This window comes from Glycine soja, chromosome 9 (genome assembly GCF_004193775.1).
Source record: "Glycine soja cultivar W05 chromosome 9, ASM419377v2, whole genome shotgun sequence".
Classification (NCBI taxonomy): Eukaryota; Viridiplantae; Streptophyta; class Magnoliopsida; order Fabales; family Fabaceae; genus Glycine; species Glycine soja.
The window spans coordinates 12462142-12485656 of record NC_041010.1 but is presented as its reverse complement, the minus strand read 5'-3'; the positions used below and the strand labels follow the sequence as shown (position 1 = coordinate 12485656).

General features: G+C 32.3%; 2 protein-coding genes across 2 annotated transcripts; both read left to right on the top strand.

Moving 5' to 3' along the window:
- Window positions 1-220: 220 nt before the first annotated feature.
- Window positions 221-649, top strand: LOC114368189 (transcription factor MYB77-like). The gene has a single exon (XM_028325527.1). It carries the CDS (start codon window positions 221-223, stop codon window positions 647-649), a length of 429 nt encoding a protein of 142 aa, XP_028181328.1.
- Window positions 650-14548: 13899 nt separating this feature from the next.
- LOC114368188 lies at window positions 14549-14884 on the top strand. Its single transcript, XM_028325526.1, has one exon. The coding sequence runs from the start codon at window positions 14549-14551 to the stop codon at window positions 14882-14884; it is 336 nt and encodes a 111-aa protein (XP_028181327.1).
- Window positions 14885-23515: the final 8631 nt, after the last annotated feature.

Sequence of the window (23515 nt, the reverse complement as noted above, 5' to 3'; positions counted from 1 at the left end):
GTTTCCTGGAAGTACCCCTTGTCCCTAATCTCATTCATTTCATGCCATTAACTATAATTATATATAATTCTACATTGCATGCACCTTTAAGTATAATCATCATCATCATCACTCTGTCCACACATATATATAAACCCAAACAAGAGAACAACACTCCCTCCTTTGTCCCATTACTAGTACATATATTCCCTTAACTAAGTTTTAAGTTTTTCTCAATAGAATGGAAGTAACGAACAAAAGCTCTTCCTTCACTTTCTCTTCCTTTGATTGCTGCTCTTCCGAGTCCAACCCCAACAAGCCCAGCAGAATCAAAGGCCCATGGAGCACCGAAGAGGTTCAAATCCTAATCAGACTCGTCGAACGATACGACCCACAAAATTGGTCCCTCATCAGTCGCTACATTAAGGGTAGGTCCAACAAGTTGTGCCTGCTCCGATGGTGCAATCAGCTTAGCCCCCCCATGGAGCATCGCCCCTTCTCGGCCCAAGAAAACGACACCATCATCGTAGCCTATGCCAAGTACGATAACAGGTGGGCCACTATAGCCCGATTGCTACCGGGCCGAACCAATAATGCCATTAAGAACCACTGGAACTCCATTCTCAAGCGTAGAGCCAAAGGTATTCAAAGAACCGATAAGTGGCCATGATCGAGACTGATTCGAAACTGTATTTGTTATGCACATACTCATGCCCATTTCATGCACCCATTGAGAGAAAAAGCCATCACTATTACTAATAATGTTTACCAACGTAAATACCTTAAGGCCACTTATTACATTTAAGCTTTATGCTCACCAAATTCTTTTATCTTAAAGGATGTTTGTTCACAATGTGGTCGATGAAAAAGACTATTCAAATCTAAAACTATCAAAGTGGATCAAAAAACAAGCAGTCACATACCTCAATCGCGGCAGTGACAAACCCCAACTCGTTTGCGGTAGTTGCAGGTTGAGCGGTAGTTGTAGGCTCAACAGCGTAGTTTGCGGCAATGACACAAGCCTCAATTGCGAGACGATAGGGTGAGGAGGAAGGAGAAAGGAGAAAAAGGGTTTGAGTGCGCGGGGGCAAAAATGAATTGGGGTTTTAATTTATGGATAGCACAACATCAATTTTTTTTAATAAAATAACTTATGTTAACCTCAACTAGTTAACATTGTCAAAACCGATGTTAACTAGTCGAGATTAACATTGGTTTTGACAAAGTCGATGTTAACTAACTCGACTTATTTACAAAAATGCCATCGTGCTCTTGTTAACATCAATTTTTAAAAAAAACTGATGTTAACCTTGCGATGTTAAATCTATAAATTCTAGTAGTGAAACTAATATAAGATTATCATAAAATGTTAAAACTAAAACCTCAAAAATACAAAACGCAAGACACAACATTAAAGTACTGTAGCAGCAGATGCCTTGCCCCTAAAATAAACATGAACTAAACAGTTGAGTTGAAAACCAACCGTAATCATACACAACACAACTCAATATTCAAAGTTGTAAAAATCGCAAAAATAACACATAAGTACTCCTCACTACCAACTCAAGTTTCAACACACACCCAACTTATATTTATAAAAAAAACACTGCAAGCATAAAATTTTCCCACTCCACTTCCACATTCCAACAACTAAAACTACCATAGAAATTCAAATCCTTCAGCACGAAGCCAAAGCCACAAGCATACCCAGATGGAACATTAGGCATAAAAGACTAAATTTGCAAGGAAGAAGAAAAAAAGAAGTAAATGAGAACCAAATTTATTAAGATTGAAATATGTAATATATTTTATATAATAAACCTGTCTATTTAGCTCATAAGTTCACAAAATGATAGCAACATAATTTCTAGCATCACTTCTGTTAAAATACACTAGAAAGAGTTATAAACAAAATTTTATAAAAATTGGTAGAGTATAATGCACTTAAATTACAAACTAATCTAGAATAGAACAAAGTTAGATTTTGGATCTGGGAACTCAAATATAATTTCCTGGGCAAGTTCTAAATTTTGTGAATTTGCAAAAGACTTCCATCCAGAACCAATCTTTGCAGTCTTCCTCCCGTGATTGTAAACAATCTTGCATTCTATAATCCCTTCCAAATTAACATGAGTGAATTTTTCATTTTCATAAATGAGTACATAGTACTCGACACATCCTAGAATTAAGATTAAGTTCATGTAAGATATGTATATGTTTCTAAAAATTTCACAGGCAGATGTAGTTATTATATATAGTGTTGAATTACTCACCAAATTGCTACAAGTTACTTTTTATTGATTCAGTAGGACTCTAAAGGTGATTGAGTTGAGATTTTGGTGATATAAGGAATGCCACTTTGGATAAGCTTGTGGTTGAGATGTGCTTTTGTAGATAGTCAGAAGGAAAACTGATGATCCAAAATGAATCATGGTTAGTTGATGATTACTTGTCAGTCCATAGTAATCTCTAAGTTCAATCTAACTAACCACTATAGTTGAGTTCTGAAGATCTTGGTCGTATTTAACCGAGTGTATCTTGTCATTACTGTTTATGAGATGTCAAGTATCCTCTAATTCATCTTTCCATCTTACAACAAAGCTTCTACTAATTCCACCATAAGACTACATTTAAAGTATACTAATATAAACAATACTAATATGTTACATCATGTCATGTATATTGGAGAATAGTCTTGAAATTTCTAACTTGATCCTTAATGTGAATTGTGTTGAACATGTCAGTTGATTTTCTGTTAACCATCATCATTACCTTAGCCATATCATTTAGATTCTTTTGATCCTCATCCATGATTTCTAAATTTCATTTACAATATAATAAGTTACTATTTTTAAATGGTCAAGTATAAATAAAGATATAAACAAAATATGTTGTTGTTCTGTGTCACTATTAAATTGTTAATGTTTTATTGTGTTTGCTATGTTAATCTTCATAAAAACTACAATTATAGTGATTTAAATCAAGAAGGAAAATGGGTAAATTAAATTCATGAATAGTGTAATAAGGTTCAACTGAAATATTCATTAAAATCCTAAACTAATGCACACTCATATTACTATTTTATTTTTAACGACTTAATCACTTTAACAATCTAACCTTGAATGAATAGTCTCTCAAATACAAAGTATCCTTTATTATAGTTTGCATGTAGTGATCTTGTAGTAAAGTGCCAATCTTTTATGGTTTAATACTACATATTACTGTCAGATACACACACTACATATACTCATTGTTCTTATAGAAAAAATTGAAATTCCTAGGTTGAAAGTATCAATTTTGTGTTTCATATTCACTAAATTCCTGAACTAATGTACACTGATGTTACTATTTTATTTTTAATTATTTAATCATAATAAAAATCTAACCTTGAATGAATAATCTCTCAAATACAAAGTATACTCTATTATCATTTGCATGTCGTGATCTTGTAGTACAGTCCCAATCTTTTATGGTTTAATACTACACATCAGAGTCAGTTACACACTCTGCATATACCCATTTTTGTTAAAGAAAAAATGATATTCCTAGGTTGAAAGTATCAATTTTGTGTTTCAAGTTAAAAGCCCTAACATGATATTGCCTCTGTGACAGAGGATAAATTTTTTAAACCTAGAATGCAATAGTATAAAGATGCTTACTAGGTGAAATGGAGCATCCCGTAACTCTGTTGTGGTTGGTCGTGAGATGAACTAAGTGTGCTCTACCAATGTTCTATCCTTGGGCGTGAGATGGAGTCCATTCCTTTGCCAACATTATCTCTATTTTTTAAGAATGTGAGTGAATAAATGCGAAAACTGGTGAAATAGGCAATTTAAGGTGAATGTTATGTGTGGAATGAATGCACGTGCAATTTCGGATAGATTTTATTAAGGCCCATTTGTTGGGATTGTACATAGTCTAAGGAGATTTTCTTCCTCCACCAAACATATTTCTTCATACACCCAGCAATGAGAGGGAAAAATTGAAAATACCCTTATGTAATGGCAATACAAATTGCCAATCCGTATCCGTATGTAAGGCCCATATGCATTGACTATATTATGTTAAAAATATATTTTACGAAATAATTTAAAATGAATGATTTATTTGAGATTTGAATGATGTAGGAAGAAAATGCCCAATTTGAGCTACCTCATTAGTGGGCCATTTCATAGCATCAAAGTAAAATGACAGTGCCACTATTTAGTCAATTCTTTTAAAACTCAAAAGTTAAAAATATTAACTTAAAAAATATAAAAACTTATATACCACATTTTTTTAAAGTTTAAATTAATTTAGATACACAAGTTAAAATTTATGATATGTTGATTTAACTGTAATTGAATCATTACTAAATCAACAATAAGTAATATTTAATATTATATAACCAATAAAATAATAAATTAACAAACTAATCAATTGCTAAAGTAACATTATCGTCCCAGTTATATATTAAATTATTTTTAGCATGTGTTGTTGGTATTTATGACAAAAAATAATTATTTTTTATATGAACCTAATATTAGAAGACTTCATCGTACACAAAAAGATAAGGTTATAAGATAATTGATTAATTATGTTGTGCTAAAATATAAAATGTAATTAAATATGATGGAAGATAACATCTTTTATTAAAGTGGACCAAATCAATATAGATTTGTTTGATGTAAACTCACCAAAAAGTTGGTGTGATGATGGTGTTCCAAAATAGACTTTAATTAACATCGTGCATCCACAAGATACATTATTATCATCAACACATTATACTGAATGATTAATTGTATAAAAATTAAAAAAGATTAGAACATACTACAAATTTTGAAATACTTCATTGAAAACTACATTCATAGTTATATTTAGTGATTTTCCTTCTTTATCATGAATTAGAATCTTCAATCCACTTTTATTTTGAACTCTTGAGAATGTCATATAAAGTTGGTCAAGATTGAAAATTGGTTTAGCAAGATATAATCCAACAAATTCAAGAGATTATCCTTGAGATTTATTGATTGTCATAGCATGAGACGCTATAATTGGAATTGTCTTCTAATCATCTTGAAAGGTCAAGGAGATTGTGATGGTAATAATGACATTCATGAAATATAGACCAAACTATTTATGTTTTTGCTAGAAATAATTTGTGTTTCAATAACATGATTAACCATTCTTGACACAATTAGCCTTGTACCGTTGCATAGTCCTTCTTATTGATCCAAATTTCGAATCAATATAATAGGTGTGCGTGTGGAATCTGTCATGTCAATGGAATCCCAATATAAGACATGCTATTATGAGACATGACCAAACACTACTAGAAAAATGCAATTTAGCAACCGAAATTAGCTACCAAAATATGTCGGTTGCTAACAGCAACCAAAGTAACGACCACATAGTTAACGTTGCAACTCGCAACTGAATTTGCGACCAAAAATAATCATGATGTCTAACTTATGTCAGCGACCGAAATGAAAGGTCGCTGAAAATTTTGGTGGCTATTTTGGTTGTTGTATATGTAAAAAAACAAAAGTACTTTAGCCACCGAAGTAGCAACCGATATGTAGTTAAAGATAGCAACCGAAATGATTTCGGTCGCTATATCAAACTTTTAGCGACCAAAAATAGTTCGGTCGCTATGCATATTTTTGTTTTGAGATTAGCCACCGAATTAGCGACTGAAATCTCATTTTTCTATATAAGTGAAGTAACAAAAATTTTATTTATTATAAATCGTAATAAATATATAATATACTTAAATATATTTTATTCTAGAAAAATATTGAAATTAGTATATTAGTAATATTTTTCAATTAAGAAAATAATATTTAGATTATTTGATTAAGATAAATAAGCCATGCTTATCATTGGTCTTTTAATTTGTGTTTTTTACAAAATAAATATTTAAAAATGATAATAAATACCATTTATATTCTGAAAATATATGATAATTCAAATTTATAAAATTAACTAATTCAAAATATAAGGTATAAGCTAAGTGTAACACTAATGATTCATTAACTTTTAATATGACATAAGTGAAATTTATGCATTGATGAAGACCCAATTTGACTTTAGTACAACATGTGCATTGAGCAAGGCTTAATAAGATGCAATGTGTAACATATGCATTTACTAAAATCCCAAATTTACTTTAATTTAAGGCTTAATTGCAAAATTTGTTCCCCTATTTTACTTATTTCACCAAATTGGTCTTTTTATTTTTTTAATTCACTATTTGAGTTGTTGATTTTAACTAGGGGTGGATAAACAGGGTTGGGTCCATGGATCGGATAGCAAGTCCTATTGTTTGCATAGGCCACAAACCATTTTTCTTTATAAAATCCATGACTATGGAAGATTTTGTGTCCGTCCCGCATAATCCGCAAGCTGTGTGGGTTTGGACGGCGAGGTTCATGGGTTGACCCGCAAACTTGCAACTACTAACCAAGCCCAACCCAAACCAAATTAATCCTAAAATCCTAATCCAAAATTTCTTTTCATTTATGTTGAAAATTTATTTGGTTGTGTTAAAAATTTTGTAATTGAGTATTTGTTAGAGATTTATTAAGACTTTTTTAAAAAATATATAATTGAGTGTAATTGACTTTTTTTTAAGAGAAAAAACTATATTTATTTTCAAATTTAAGTGTAAGAGTGCGGGATAGACTGGTCCGTCTGCTACCAATGTGGGCTTACACAGGATAAGTCGACCTACTTACCCACTCTTAATTTTAACGGTCGATGGTCAAATTTCAAACATTGATTATAATAAAAAGTTGACTAACATTTTCTTAAAAATAATAAGAACTTTAAAAATGCTTGAGGAAGGATAAGAATCATGATGTTTAGAATGAGAAACACACTCCTTTATCAAGACATCTAAGTGCTCATTTGAATATTTGGTGCAAAATATAATATTAATAAAAATATTTTAAAAATAAAAATATTCTCAGTTTATTTAAGTACATTTATTTACTATATAATTTAATTCTTTAAAAAAATTAACCAATTGATTAAATAAAGTTAAATATAAATAAAAAAAATACTATTCTAATAAATAATAAAAATATCTTAATCTTCATATATGTAAAAAAATACTATTCACATAAATTAGAATATGTATATTTATATAAGTTTTTTATTTTATATATTATATTTATCTTTTAAAATAATGTTTGTGATTCAGTGACAATATTTTTTTATCTATATTAAGAAATTCATGTTATTTATTGTAATATAGATAAAAATATTGTCAATAAATTACATAAATAAATATTTTAAAAATAAAAAATATTCTCATTTTATTTAAGTAAATTTATTTACTATATAATTTAATTCTTTTAAAAAAATTACCACTTGATTAAATAAAATTAAATATAAATAAAGAATTATATTCTAATAAATAATAAAAATATCTTAATCTTCATATATGTAAAAGAATACTAGTCATATAAATTAGAATATGTATATTTATATAAATTTTTTATTTTACATATTATATTTATCTTTTAAAATAATGTCTCTGATTTAGTGATAATATTTTTTATCTATATTAAAAAATTCATGTTATTTATTGTAATATAGATAAAAATACTGGCAATAAATTACATAAATAAATATTTTAAGAATAGAAAATATTCTCATTTTATTTAAGTACATTTATTTACTATATAATTTAATTCTTTATAAAAATTAACCACTTAATTAAATAAAGTTAAATATAAATAAAAATACTATTCTAATAAATAATAAAAATATCTTAATCTTCATATATGTAAAAGAATGCTATTCACATAAATTAGAATATGTATATTTATATAAGTTTAAGAATACTATTCACACAAAAATACTATTCTATTAAATGAAGTGAAACTCCTCTACAAGTGGATTTTTCGTCTCGACTCTTCTTAAGTGTAAGAATTCCTGCTGAGTCGTGACTACTAGTACTATGCTAAGTCGATGAAGAAGAAGATAAAAATTAAAAAAAAAGTTATTGCAAAATCAAAACTTGAAATGTAACGGTGCGTGTCTTCCCACATAGCAATGATTATTCTTTGAAATGGCGCTAACAAATCATACGAATGAAAATTGAAAATCTTTTTCACCATCGATCCGACCAACTTCAACGTAACAGAACCCTCACAAGTCAGACCTGGCTTCTCTGTTGCCCCTTTTTCAGTTGTCCCCGTGCTGCCCCTTGAAAATCACACAGTTTTAAATTGAATCACAAAATTAAATATTAATAAAATTAAATGTTAACACAAACTAAGTGAACAACACTGGGACAGCTGAAAAAATAACAATAGAGAAGTTAATTTCTCACAAGTCACGTCAATGATAAGTCCTCACCCTTCTCCAGTCATCACTTTATTATTGTTATTATTATTTTCAATCACAAATGTTATTCAATTAGATTTAATTAGATTTTTTCTGTTCCGATTCTGTTGGGTTTAGTTTACTATTATTATTATTATGTTGGGTCCAAATTTTGTGTTTGGCCTTAGAAAGACACCCCTTGTTTGTAGTCCATTTCTTGGGCAAGAAGTTAGCCAAACTGCAGTATAGAATGAACTTCAACTAGAATGGACTTGAACGGGCTCAATTTGAATTATAGACATGCACATGCTTCAATTCAAGATCACTTCTTGGTTCATTTCTCCCCCAAGGAGGGATACAAGAACGCTCTCATTGAAGGAATTTGGCTAATTGAAAGTGCAGACCATAATTGAGACACAAAGGTGGCAATGGTGTTCCTTCATATTACTGAAGATTGCAGACAAATAAAAAATTTGTTGGCACAAATGATACTTATGTCTTTTAACTAAGGACTAGGGTTTGATTCTCAACTTAGAAATAGAGTCACAATTGGAGGTACATTTAATTCCCAGATGGGTCAACCGAGTGGGAATGGGTTAGTTTGGTGCCAATTAAAAGAGTCCAGACACCTTCTGGATATACCAAAAAGAACTACGGACAAATGCAGTAGATGCGTCCATGATTATTGTCTCGACGTTACAGTAGCATAGACCCAAAGACCTTGATGTTGCAAACCGTATTGTAAAATCCTTTACCCATTGAACTTTGACCAGATACTTCAACTCCATCTTAGAGGGCTGAGTACTTTTCAAAATTATATATAACACAGCTTGTTAATTGAAGGGAACCTAATGGATAATGCATGCTAATATGAACTAGATTAGAGAATTAGGTTCCTTGAAAACTTCCTCTTGCACCTCCCTATTTTCAAGTCAGACCATTGGCCTCTTTTGGTCTATTTTAAGTATCCCAAAAGACACAATAGATTGCTGATATGACCAATTCAGGTTTAACATAGACTGGATTACTCATGAAGACTTTCTGGATTTGATCAAGCATTGCTGGGGGACATCCTCAAACTGGAATTATTAAGTTCGCGATCTTCCAGGTTTTCTTCGAAAGTGAACGAAGAAGTATTTGGGAATATTTTCTACCGGAAAAGGAATTTACTTAGGAGAGTTTAGGGCATTTCAAGGAGACTAGGACGAAACTGGAAAAAAATATGAAGAATTTATGCAGCGGGAAGAAATTCTCTGGTACCAAAAGTCTCGATGCAAATGGTAAGCTTTTGGCAGTACTCATTCAAGGAATTTCCATGGTACCACTACCATTAGGAGGAGTTAAAATACATATGAATCTAAAAAATCTCTTTGCTAATGAATGATGCATATTTAGCTCTTTGTTTCTCAGGTTGTTTTCCTCCTCGAGAGGAATTCGCAAAGTAACCACTTTGAAGAGAGATCACAAATGAGGAGATTCATAGAATCAATGGAAGATTGGGGATTGGGGAGCTTTAAAGCTACAGGGAGAGATGGCCTACAAGGTATATTCTACCAGAGTCAATGGAAAGTTGTTGAACAAGCTCTGTGTAATCTAATAATTAAATAGGTTTTCCAGAATCAAGAAAAAATGGATGAGATAACTGATACCTTAATTACCTTGATACCAAAATTGTAGCTGGTTTGCAGTCTGTAAGACTTTCATCCCGTTAGTCATTGCAACGTTTCTTATAAAGTTGTTACCATACTATTGGCAAAAAGGAGAAGGTGATGGCCAATCTAGTCAGCCCATGCCAATGTAAATTTTCTCTTAATAGACAAAACATGGACAATATTCTTCCATTCTTAGAGAATGAAGAAAGGAAAGAAAAAGGGTGGATGGCAATCCAAATAGATATGGAAAAGGTGTAAATGGCAGACTAAAGTGGAAATTTGTTCAGACACAGATATTGGTGGATCACTTTATAGATCTAATTTGGCATTGTATCCAACAATGAGGATGCTTTGGAATGGAGAAGCGTTGAGTGCTTTCTTCTCTTTGCAAGGTATTCATTAGGGTGACTTGATTCTCCTTACTTTTTGTGCCATTGAAAGTTATCCTACATTCCTTCTTGATTAATTTGGTGGTTGATCATGACTTTTGGAAACCTATTCAATTATCACATGAAGGTCCTAGGCCATCTTATTTCATGATTGTTGATGATCTCATCTTATTTGTGGAAGACAGTCTTGAGCAGGTAGAACTTATAGGAAATTGCCTAAAGTTATTTTGTGCAAGCTCAGGTCAACGAGTCAACAGGAACAAGACACATATTTTTCTTAAAAAATGGGAATTTGCATTTCCAAGATCGATCAAATTAATGAATAGTTTGGTTTCTCCATAGCAAACAATTAACTTAGTTAAATACCTTGGTGTTCCTCCATTCATCAACAAGTCAACAGAATGATATGGATGCATTTATTGGAAGGAAATATCAACGTAGGAAAAGTGTGAAAGATTAGGATAATTTCATATTTTATCCTCAGTTCAGATTAACATAATTTTATATTCTATTTCCTGATGATTTGGGATTTCCCTTTGTTTAAATAAGATAAGATTCTGCAAAATCTTATCGGTTGTTCAAATTAGGATAATTTTAGATTTCTTTCTCTTTTGATAAGATTTTTTAGTTTTGAATTCAGTTCTGATTTAGAGTAAGTTTTTGATAAGATCTTATCTGTTAGAATTCAGTTAGGATTTCTTATTGATATTTGTATTTTGTAGCCTTTAAAAAGGCAGTTTACTACTAAAAGAAAATCATCAGAAATTATTTCTTCAGAAAACATTGGTTGGTTGAGAAGAGGCTCAGTCAAGGACGAGTCTGCCTTCTTGCCATTACTATAGAGTGCAAGGTGTCTACCGTGTCCGGATTGATAGTTGTGACACTCTCGACAAGAAGGGTTGAGATAGGATCAGGGCACTTCAACATCCTTCACCACCCAATGTTGAGAGAAAGGTTGCTGACTTTATCACTAGTTCAGAAAAATGGAATTTTCATATGCTGTAACATCTCCCAGGGAGCATTTGTAATAGGATCAGGGCACTTCAACATCCTTCACCACTCAATGCTGATGATCAAATAGCTTGGAAAGACTGAAATGATGGCGATTTCTCACTAGCTAGGGCCTACATGAGGTAGCAATAGTCAACAACCTCACTGCCACTCATCATCTTGATATGGAGATGTAAAGGGCCTGGATGCATTGAAGTTGTACTGCCGAAAGTAGCTTGAGAAATGATATTAATAGAAACTGTTCTACATATTTTTTGAGACTGCTCTATAATGCTGAAAGTCTTGACTAAATTGCCAGAATCCTATGATTGGCAACAGAAGTTGTTGATTGAGAACCTTTGCAACACTGCTTAATAACTTAAGACAATGCCTTACGGAGTCTAACTTTTTGTGTGGCTCGGGACTGCATATGGTAGGTGAGAAACGAGTGGATATTTCAACCCAAAGCTTACTCCACCCAGTTACACAGAATGGATAAAATTAAGGCATGGTCTTGTGCATAAAGGATGCTACAGGTTTACTTCAGCAAAATTGCAACCTCTTTCAGGGAAGAGTGGCTTGTTCTAGCCACATCTGCTGGCTTATCCCCACTGGTTGGTTGGATGAAACTAAATTGTGATGGGGCTATTTCAGTTGAGAAGCAAAAAGCAGCATGTGAAGGTTTTCTTGGTGTCCAAATGAGCCAGATTCATCCTTGTTTACTCAGTAAATTTGAAAATATGCACTGAGTTACAAGTGGGCCTTTGGGCAATTTTATGCAATTAAAACAGCTCGGATACATGGTTTTTGAAGGAATGCAATTGAGTCAAACTCCCTTATGGGAATTCAGTTGATAGATACTGGGTGTTTAGCCATACAACCGTGCTATACACTAGTCAATCAGATTCATTATTTCATATTTTCGGCGAGCCAATAAAGTAGCAGGCGCCTTAGCCAAGTTTGGTCTATCAGTGGATGACACTTGTAGAATTTTTTTATGTTAATGACATTTATTTTCTTGCCACTCATGGCAGATCTGTCATATGTTATCCGTGCTTTTTAATTTTTATGGGCTGTTAGCTCCTTTGTATCACAAAAAATGTGCAAAGTAAATTGTAGAGTATATGAAAATAAGATGTTTCTCTAGTTTGAGCAAGGCAGGAACTAGGAACTGACTTTGATGTTGTTGAGTACTGTGCATACTTTTTTGAATTCATGACCATCTGACTTTGATACATATAATATGTGGTTGGATGGCATGAACTTGAAAAAATAGCTCAAGGTGTATAAATAAAGGAGCTTGATTTGAATCATGAGCCTTTGCACCCAACTCATGCTTCAAATGATAAATTTGATTCTTTACTGGAAGAACTAAAATCTGTCCATGAACATGTGCAGGACCATATTAGGCTCCTTGAAGCAGTAACTTCCAGAGCCAGGCAGCGCCAGAGGTGGCCACCAGTTCACTCTCCGATCCAAATAAGAAACTCTGCTGGAGAAACTGTGGTGGTGGCTAATGCTCAAGGGCGCGAGATGAAAGGAGTAGCTAAAGCATCGGAGGAGGTGGAAGCAAAAGTGAGAGGCTATGAAAATATGTTTGATTGCAACATATGCTTGAAGATGGCAAGAAATCTTGTGGTGACCTGCTGTGGTCACTTGTTCTGTTGGCCATGCTATTATCACTAGCCATATGCCTATTCAAATGCAAGGGAGTGTCCTATTTGTGATGGAGAGGTCAATGAAATTGACATTGTTCCAATTTATGACTGATGCCAGTGGCAATTGTGATTTGGAATCAAATGTGGCTGGTTTGAAAGTTCCTCCTCGACCTGTTGCACCCAGAATTAAGAGTTTTAGGGAGAGGCTTGAGGCGGTTGAGACATACGTTTTGTGATCACCATGTAGTAGGGGAGGAAGAAGCATGAACTTAACCTTTGGACCCTTTATCTTGTAGGTGATTATAGTTTATAGAACAAAGTTTGAGAAAAAACTTACATAGTGCAGACTTTTAAAAATGGTTCAAATGAAATTAATGTTGAGTATACAACAAATTCTTTTTTATTTTGGTCTAGCAAATTAAACATTTAACAAAGTCACTTTTGTTGTGGTGGTGTTTGACTAGAGGTTTTAAAGCGTTATGCTCTTTATACATCCCACCATCATGTCTTCAAACTTACGGGTGCTAATGCTTCATTGAGTGAAAGTTGCTCAGCAAGACAACAATTATAAATAGAAATAATTTATTTATATAACATTTTTTATGATTTTTTTTCTATCTCAGCTGTATTAAACGTTTTATTTTTTACTCTCTTTCTTTGTATCTCCTTTTTTTATTTTATTTTTTTGTATCAATACAATCTCCCTTATAAATATAAGGGCAAAGATGGCCCCATAATAATATAGTATGAATCAGTTGGAACCATTTTTCTGACATAAAGAAGAAATAAGTTAAATGTATTTTTGGTTCCTATAAATTAGTGTTTTTTTTTCATGTTTGTGTCTCTGTAATTTTTTTTTTTCATTTTAATCTTTATAAAATATATTTATTTTGTTTTTCATCCTTAAAGTGTTTCAAATAATGTTTTAAACAGTAAAAAAAAATATTTTGAATAGTGAAAATGTTATCTAAAATATTTTGAAAACTATATTTTTCAAGAATTAAAAGAAATTGAGGAAAAAAACTAAATTAAAAAAACCAAATGTATTTAAACCTAAAAATAATTACTTATGTTGTTGACAACTTTAATTGTGAGAGAAACCCAACATATTTTGACTTAAAAGCACACTTTTCTTCGACCACAGGTGCATGCATGCCAGATTAACTTGCTTTATGATTAGACCATCTACCTTCACTTCCATATCCTAATCTAAAGAAAAAGTCTTCATAATTTATGAAGAAAAAGGTTTTGTTACATTAAAAATGCTCATTTACCATTCTAGAAAGTAGTTCTCCCAAAGGACAAATTGGTAAATTCGCTCACTGCTAATAATCTCCCTTAAATTACTTAAACAACCCGCTAGCATGCTAGGAATTCCCACTAAAACACAAGGTCATCAACATTTTTACCAAGTATACCCGAATTCCAATCTGTTAAATCTCCTTCAAAGGCTTTCAAGTTCAACTATAACCTCCAATTAGCCAAGCCTAAAAACATTCCAAATATAAGAGAGAAAGAAAACTATACTCTTCAAATTCCATTGTCTCTTTGTGGTTTGAACTACTCCATGGCCTCAAGAATTGTTGCTCCTTCAATTCCAAAGTCCCAATCCCACACAAAACGTGCGTGCTTGTGCTCTCCCACCACACACCCTGGCTCCTTCAGGTGTAGCTTTCACAAGAAGCCCCTCAGAACTGTGCCTAGGAACCCCTCCAACAACACCTCTCATCATCATTTGGACTCATCTATTTTTTCTGCAAAAGCTGATTCTTTGATGAAGGCATTTCTCCTGCAAGTTATTAAGCCCTCTAGCCATGATCTTCACAGAAGGAAGAGTTTCCAACCAAAGCCTACCCGGTTTTGTTTGATGAATGGTAACAATGATGGAGTTTCAGTTTCTTGATCACAAATTAGTTCTTTGGTCTCTCCTATTTTCTTATGTTCTTTTATATAATTAAGGGACCCTCTTGTTCTTTTCTATTTTTTTTACCTTTTTCTTGGGGTTGAGAAAAAGTATATGTGAAGATATATCTGTACATAATATAAAAGGTTTTGAAATGTGGCATAAACCATCAAGCACATGAATTAATAGACGTGAAATTGTTCTTAACTAAAGGTTCCATCTCAAGTTTGCGTTCTAGATATATAGTGAAAGATACATGTGATTCTTGAGTTCTAACATCATAATTTCATGTGTCATAATCATGTGATTTTGGTCATTTCATTGAATTTTTGTTGAGTATTAACATATTTTGTTGGTGTAACAATATACAAGTTACCTCACATATGCTAATACGATTTAATTATATTTTTGGTTCTTTTAGTTAAAGGTGCAATTAAGTTAGATTAGTATGTGTATTAGTAACATATGACTTGTTACATCATCATCAAGTGTTATATTAACAATATGTGTTAATATTTATAGATTGTTGGATGTAAGACTAATTAAAATCTTATAATTTCAATACTTGAAGGATTTAATTTGTGTAATTGAAATTCAGAAGATCAAATCTGATAGGAGGCGCCTTAGGCCCTTAGGAGTAGAGGTGGGTAAACGGGTCCAGGTCCATGGACTAGCTCGCGGGGTCCACGGTCCGCGCAGGTTACGGACCAATTTTTTTAAATGATCCATGATTATGTCATATTTTTTTGTCCGCCCCGCCTAACCCGCGGACTATGCGGGTTTGGCCCGCGGGTTGTCTGCAGCCCGCATTAGGTTGGATTTGTGTGGTCATGACCTAATTATATTAGGTTTGATTTCCTCTTTTTCACTTTAAATTTTTCTTTTAAAATAACATATAAATAAATATATTAGATAAGATAAAGATTTAAAGATAAAAATAAAAAATTTAAATTCAAAGATGATAAAGATAAAAAAGGATAAGATAAGAAAAATAAAAGATAACAGAAATAAAAGATTAAGATAAAAAAGATAAGTGATAACATGTTAAAAATCTTTCTTTTTGATATTTTTTCAATCTTTTTTTCTTTTAATTTATCCTTTTTATATCTGCAAGTCATAAATAATAAAAATATCAATTTTTATCATTTAAGCTAAAAATAATTGTTAAATAAATATTTTTAAAGATATTTCAATATATTTTTATTATAAAAAATAGCTCGCATCATCTCCTTACGCGACTTCCACTCATGCAGTCACGCGACACACCATAGTGGCACAGCTTCGGCTCACCACCGCGCCACCATGCAAAGTACATCTTTTTTCTCTCTAGAATTTGTTTTTATCCTATTTTTGTTGGGGCTGATTCATTGTTGTTGTACTCTTAAATGTGGAGATGGAGAAGACTCAAGTTACTTCAAATATTGAATTATTTATTGTTGGAGATGTTTAAATCTTATATTTTAGATTTATTGTTTGAATTTTCTTTTGTTAAGACATTATTTATTTTATTGATGTAATTGACTTATTATTGAGATTTTATTTATATCTGTATTGAACTTAATTTGATTGTATTGTATTTTTATTAAAATTGAAATTCTTTTAAAACTAGGCCCGCGGATCGGCCCGTTTGACCCGTGGGGTCCGTGGGGCGGGGCGGACCAATTTATTTGGTCCGTGTAAGAAGCGGGGCGGACTGACCCGCTTACCACCCCTACTTAGGAGGCCCAAATATATATATTCTATTAAATGATTATATAAAATGATATTAGATACTTATTTTTTATTTCATTTCTATTAAAATTATATGTTGTCACTTGAATAACTATTATTCATTCAATGACATCACCTCGGATTATATAAGTGTATTATCAATGAATGAAGAAATATCAGGTCTTGTTTTGTATTCTGTGTGTTTTGTATAGCTTTAATGGTATAGAATGTTAGAAGTAGTGATAACATAGTTCCTTGCTTCCTAATAAAATCACACAATTATAACACCTTAGATAAGTGAGAAGTATAATTAAGTCATTCATAAATTATATATCCGAAGTCCTGATTTCTTTAAGCAATTATGAAAGAAAATAAAAAATTGATAAAAAAAATATACAAAGGGGAAATAGAAGGAGAAAGGGGAAAAGAAAGGGCAGGTAAGTTATCATTTACCATCATGCCACACAACACTTTTATTCTTTCGTTATCCCTGTCCCTTTTCTCGACACATCACTAAATTATTATAACAACCTAAGCTTGAAATCTCAAACCACCTAATACCTAGTCATATGAGCTGCATCTTTCATTTTCTCTGCAGCATGAAAGCCTTCCAATTCTGTTGGCGAATATATTGTTTAAATATAATTGCTTCGCGGGTTTAACTTGCTGAATCATTTAGCCAACAAAAGACCCATTTTGTTAAGAGAAAGAATAAAATTAAACAAAGCGAAACACAACAGCCATCACAGTTGGCATGCAGATATAAGATATTTATTTTAAAAAATGGTTCATGTTGGTAATGTCGTTGAGGATAAGATCTCAACTAGTAATAAATATTAATTGGACAGGTCAATTGAAAATATTAGTTAAAAAAATTAGCTGCCGAAATTTACTTTCCCTAAGACAAAGCTAAGGTCAATTCTAGTATAGTGACACAGCTCTATTATTTCAATGTATAGCGCGTTCACGTTTATTCCTTTTCAAGCGCGCGCACACACACATATACATAAGATGGAATTAGATGCAGGCCAATATCACATACAAAATTTAGATAAGATCCAAGATAATGTACCCATTATATTATTCGCTTTGTACTATCCGGGCATGCCAACTTGCACTGAAAAATTTTAAATTGTGTCTTGTCAAAGTTTTTTGTTTATCGATGTTGAGGCTAAACAGCTAATAATTTTGCTCATGACTGTAAGGAATATTATTTTTCTGGTTATTATATTTTCAGAGGTACTATGCCAAGTATCTGCATTCTGCTTCATTTACGTGGTAGAGGAGACGAATTAAGGAAATAAAAAAACATAAAGCACATTGTAAGATATTAAACATTATACAATCCTAGTCTACCTCTCATAACAATTTTTGGTGTATATTTTTAGGTATTAAATTAGATATTTAACCTGTGAGAGTATATATGGGTTTCCCCACTATACTAAAATTAACTTTTAGTTGCCATATAAATGGTCACTATTTTTTTTACCGAGTTTTAAGCAATGACTAGTTAGTGTGAGTTTTTTTACGTAAATAATATAAATAAAATAAATATTTACCTATATAATAGAAGTGAAAAAATATTTACATGGATGATACACAATTTTATTGTTCACGTTGACAAATTGGTTTTCCAATTCTTAACGTGTGACTTTGTGAGGAACCAATTTCTCAAGTGAACAATTTTTTTTGCCTTAATTTAGAAACTAAGGTTTTATTATTTTTTTATAACACGCGTTATGAAATCGGTTTCTCATTTCATTGATTTCATAATGTGGTTTTTATAATTATTTTTTATTATTTCTTTTATTTTTTTGGTTTTTTTTTTAATTATCTATATTTATGTTTAAACTGAAAATAATTTGTAGTTTAAGAATACTTTGTATTATTTTTTTTATTTCTTTTAATTATATTTTTGTATTACTGAATTTTTAAAAATATTTTTATTTTTTATTATAATTTTATTTCATATATTTAATTTTATAATTCATATTCCAATTATTAAATAGATTTATTTTAAAATATTTTACTAAAATGAAATAAAGTTAATTTAAAAGAAAGTGTTATTAGAAAATAATTTTAAGAAGATACTTCTACTATATTATTTTATTGTTTATTTAGGAAACCACTGTGAAGATGTGTTTTTATTCCTTTGTATTTTCATCTTTATCATGTTTTGAATAATGATAATTTTGATTTTTATAGATCATAGTTTGTTTTACATAGATTTTTTCTTAATGATTTATGAGTCTATTATCCAATATAAAGAAAAATTAGACTTATATAAAAACTTTAATAAAAAATAGATCTTCAAATACATTAATAGACCAAATTAAAATTTTAAATAGGTTAAATCAAACCTATAAAAATAAAATCTATAACAGATAGATCAAACTTAATCCTTACATTTCTTACTTACTTATTAGCATATTTTATTTTTTTACATCTTTTTTTCTTATCATATCATAAATTCTATCAAATTTATATTTTTATATTTATTTATTTTCTCTCTCCCTAGATGAATAATAATAACATTTTGAATGTTCATTAAATATTTTTTCTATCAAATGATATCACTTATCATTTATATTTTTCTCTCCTTTTTTATCTTTCTTAGTAGGTTTAGAATTATTAAAAATATTTATTTCTTATAGTTTTTAATTAAATAAAAAAATTTAGCTTATTAAAAATAATTGAAGAAAAATATAAATGGTAATAAAAAGAAAAGGAGATTCTAGCAACATGGTAGCCAATTCACTTCGTTGCATAATTCTGCAAACAATCATTTGTATACATTGGAGACACTTTTCAACGTATACCTAGGATGTATGTAGTTCTAGTACTCATGGGTGAGCATGATTACAAGCAGCAAGAACATGAGAACAAGGCATATGCAACTTTTGGAATTTGCCACAGTCACATTACCTTCACCTTTCTTCCAGCCTAACCGTGAAATTTTCAGCAGGTCGAACCTCTCTCAAGTTTATCGTCTCCTAGACCAAGAACCGTGTGTCTTTCTTTCTTTGTGCGTCTTGGATGGCCTTGTTTAGTACTTGCGTATAAAATTGGTTAGATGCAAGAATTGTTGCGACTTCTCTCCCTCTTTTGTTGAACATGTATGGGGTTCACAGAGCTTTTGTATTTCCCAGTACTTACTTGCAAGGATGTATGTTGCCCTCCACCTCCATGCACAACTATCGTTATCACAGATGACAATTAGCTTTGTTGAGTTCGATAGTTGTGTCTTGTAGTTAGTTCTTTTGCTGAGATGATACTATTGCAAAGCATATTGTACTTCATATTTTGTTAGAAAACGCATCCCTTCAAAGAGAGTCCTTATCAGATGTTGGACTTTTATGCAATCTAATTTATGGCTGTATTCAGAATCTTCAAAATTAGATTCTTCAAAAAATTTCATGTGTGGTGGTATGTAGTATGGTGGTACGATTGTTATTGGTGAACAGGCTTAGCTTCTTCCTCATCATCTTTATAGTGTTGATTATGTAGAACTTTGTCTCCGTCCTCAGTCCTCACTAAAGGCACCAAGCTCTTTATTAGGTAAGCCAGGTTTTGTTGTACACTTAGGTTCATTTGGTTGGGTTAATGAGGTAGACTCTACTGCAGAGGTACTCAAGTATGAGCGAGGTGAATCATCAATAGCATCAAATGTTTGTGAGTCTAACAAATTGATGGAAAATGGTGCGGAAAGAAATTGAGTAAAAGAAAATGTGTTTGGTTCAAATAAATTTTTGTGTGGTTGGGTTAAAGCAAAAATGTCTTGGGTTGCATCGAATATGTGTGAATAACGGGACTGAGGATAATATTGAGGTTGAGGGTTTGGGGTGGGAAGTCTATATAGGTGGATGTTTTCATACAATTCAATGGATGAGAGAATTGCATGTTGGCAAACAATAAAAATCATACATTTGACATCTTTGTCATCAACAAGTTGCATTGCTGTAAACTTGAGCATTCCATGTTGTTAGTCGATGAAAACGACTAACTTTTATGTATAAAACTGGTATAAATTGTATCAAACTCTCCCAATTCATAGTTATTTTGTAATGTTATAAGTATTTTCTGTTAAGTATAGGTAATAAATACTTAGTATTTTCATTTTGTGTGTTTAATAATCATTTTCTCTCAATTTCAGGTTAATTAGGCAAGCTTTGGAAAAGGCTGTTTTCACCTTCTCGCTAAGCCAATCTGCTGGCTTAGCGAGCAGCTGCTAAGCGCAACATTCCTGAGCTAAGCGCGAGGAAGAATCCAGAAGAAGATGAGTTGTACAGGTTCGATAAGCGCACCGCTTCATCTCTCTAAGCGCACCGCTTCAGTTCATCCGCTAAGCGAGAATGGCGTGCTAAGCCAAAAATCACTAGCGTGCGCTAAGCGGTCCATACGTGTGCTAAGCACACGAGCACGAACAAGGCCACCTATTTAAGCCTGAAATCAGATTTTGAGAAGGGAGTTTGGACTGGGATTCAGAGCTTTGCATGTCTAGGGTTTCTAGAGAGAGAAAGGTCCAAGTTCCAGAGAGTTTTGAGAGATTTTGTTGTGTGAAGATCTGCAGAGACCAGAGCTCGAAGCAGGAGCCAGTTTGAGAGCTTGAGATGAGTTTGTGAGTGATTGTGAGATCCTAGAGGTGAAGGAGACATCCTCACCACTTATATTTTTGCAATCTTTCATCTTGTTCTTCTCTTTGTTGTTAAGAAGGCTTCCTGGTATGGAAAGCTAAATCCTCTGTTGGATCTTCCCTGTAGGTACCTGATGTAAATATATGTTTATCTATATAATGATGTTTTGTTTGTTCTTTGTGCTATCTACTTTTCATTCCAGTATGTCTTTACCTTGATCACGTAGATGCATGCTTTGTTAGGGTCATTCAATAGTGGAAACTGGTCTGACTCAAAAGTCCTTGATAGTGCAGGACTGAGTTGTCGTGCTTTCATGAGGAATCGGGGTGCGATAAGTTAGTTGAGTATGTGTGTCTTAATGCGGTCCTGGTTGAGTTAAGTCTTATAAGAGGAATCTGCGGACGATGCTTATTAGGATTAGGCTAAGCTATCATGGGGAATCGGGGTTTAGTATTTCAGGAGACACCATAAGAACACATGAGCATTGTTAGATAGAGAATATCTTTTTAGCATCAGGCACCTATTAGGAAGACCAATGTGTTCTCTACTTGTTTTTACACATCATTTCTCTCGCGTGATTTTTTTTTTTTTTTGCACAGATAGTTTATACACTTGTTCATATTCACACTTACTTTTACACAATAAACGCCTATTTGCTAAAATAGCTTACCAAATAACACAAGTTCCCCAAGTGTTCGATACTCAGTTCTTACCGTTTTATACTACTTGTGTGATCCGGTGCACTTGCCGGAAGCCGAACACATGTCTCACTACTTGTGGGTATCAGAATGAAATGTCGCATACTTGGTCCAGTGGTTGAAGTTAGAGCCTTTGGTGAATTTTTCTTTTCAAGACTTCAAGTGTGAGGCCTCGCTTTGTTTGAAAGAACATAAGGTGGAGGCACTAAAACGTATCCCCTTCATCTATTTTGAATATTTGACCATTGTAGTGTACAAACCAATTGACAAATGAGGAAGACATGTTGTGTAATAGGGGAAGAATAGAGAAAGAAATATGACAGAAGGTTTATGTTTTCAAAGTTAGAAGAAAATAATAGAGAAAGAAAGTGTTGTGCGAATGTGTTAAACAAATGTGAATGTGACTTCTATATATAAGGGTTAAGGGTTTACGACTTAGGGTTAGGCTTATAGTATGAAGCATTAGATTCCCTAGTGTAAAGCAAAAGAATTTATGATGCACTAGCAAAAAACACAAGTGTCTCTCACACACTGTTGTATAGCAAAAGTGTCTTTGACACACTGACAAAAAGCAAAAATATCTTTGATGCACTATTGTAAAGCATTAGACCTACGGTTAGGGTTAGGGGTTATGATTTATTTATTATATTATGGTTAGGTTTTTTGGTCTAGGTATATGGTTCAGGGTTAGGGTTAAAGGCATACAACCCAAGGTTATGGTTTGAAGCATTGGATTACCTGGTGTGAATAAATGAGGATGAAGTTGTGAACCCATGAGTGAGAGAAAAAGAAGAAAAAAAGATGTGAATGCTAGCTAGCTGTTGACTGTTGTGTGAATATTGAACTTTATTCATATAACAATTTTTTTCATTAAAAATAATTTCAAATAAGAAAGATCAGGGAAAAGAAGTTATTTCTCCTCTTAATAATAGGGTTCAGTTATCATATTAGGGTTAGGTTTTTTGGTGCAAATATAGGTTCTGGGGTCAAGGTTAAGGGTTTATGACCTAGGGTTAGGGTTTGAAGCATTAGATTCCTTGGCATAAAGCAAAAGTGTCTCTGGCACACTGTTGTAAAACAAAAGTGTGTCTGATGCATTGTCATACCACAAAAGTGTCTCTGACACATTGGCCAAAAGCAAAAGTGTCTCTGACGCATTGGCAAAAAGCAAAAGTGTCTCTGGCGTATTGTCATAAAGCAAAAGTGTCTTTTACACACTAGCAAAAAGCAAAAGTGTCTTTGACGGATTGACATAAAGCAAAAGTGTCTCTGATGTACTAGCAAAAATCAAAAGCGTCTCTAACGCACTGACGTGAAGAAAATGTGTTTCTAACATACTGGCAAAAAGCAAAAGTGTCTTTAATGCACTAGGAAAAAGCAAAAGTGTCTTTGACCTAGGTTTAGGGTTAGTGTTAGGGTTATGGTTAGTATCCATGGTTCATTTAATATACTGGGGTTAGGGTTTGTGCGATAGACATACGAACCGAGGTCGAGAATGCGAGCAAAAACAAGAAAAAAAATTAATAAAACTTCAAGATTTCAATCCATGAGAACAACTTTGGACACTTAGATTTTTATTTGTATAAGTT

Bases quoted from the DNA above. Each gene is read 5' to 3' on its own strand.
- LOC114368188 (XM_028325526.1), top strand. From the start codon at position 14,549: ATGGCCTCAAGAATTGTTGCTCCTTCAATTCCAAAGTCCCAATCCCAC.
- LOC114368189 (XM_028325527.1), top strand. From the start codon at position 221: ATGGAAGTAACGAACAAAAGCTCTTCCTTCACTTTCTCTTCCTTTGAT.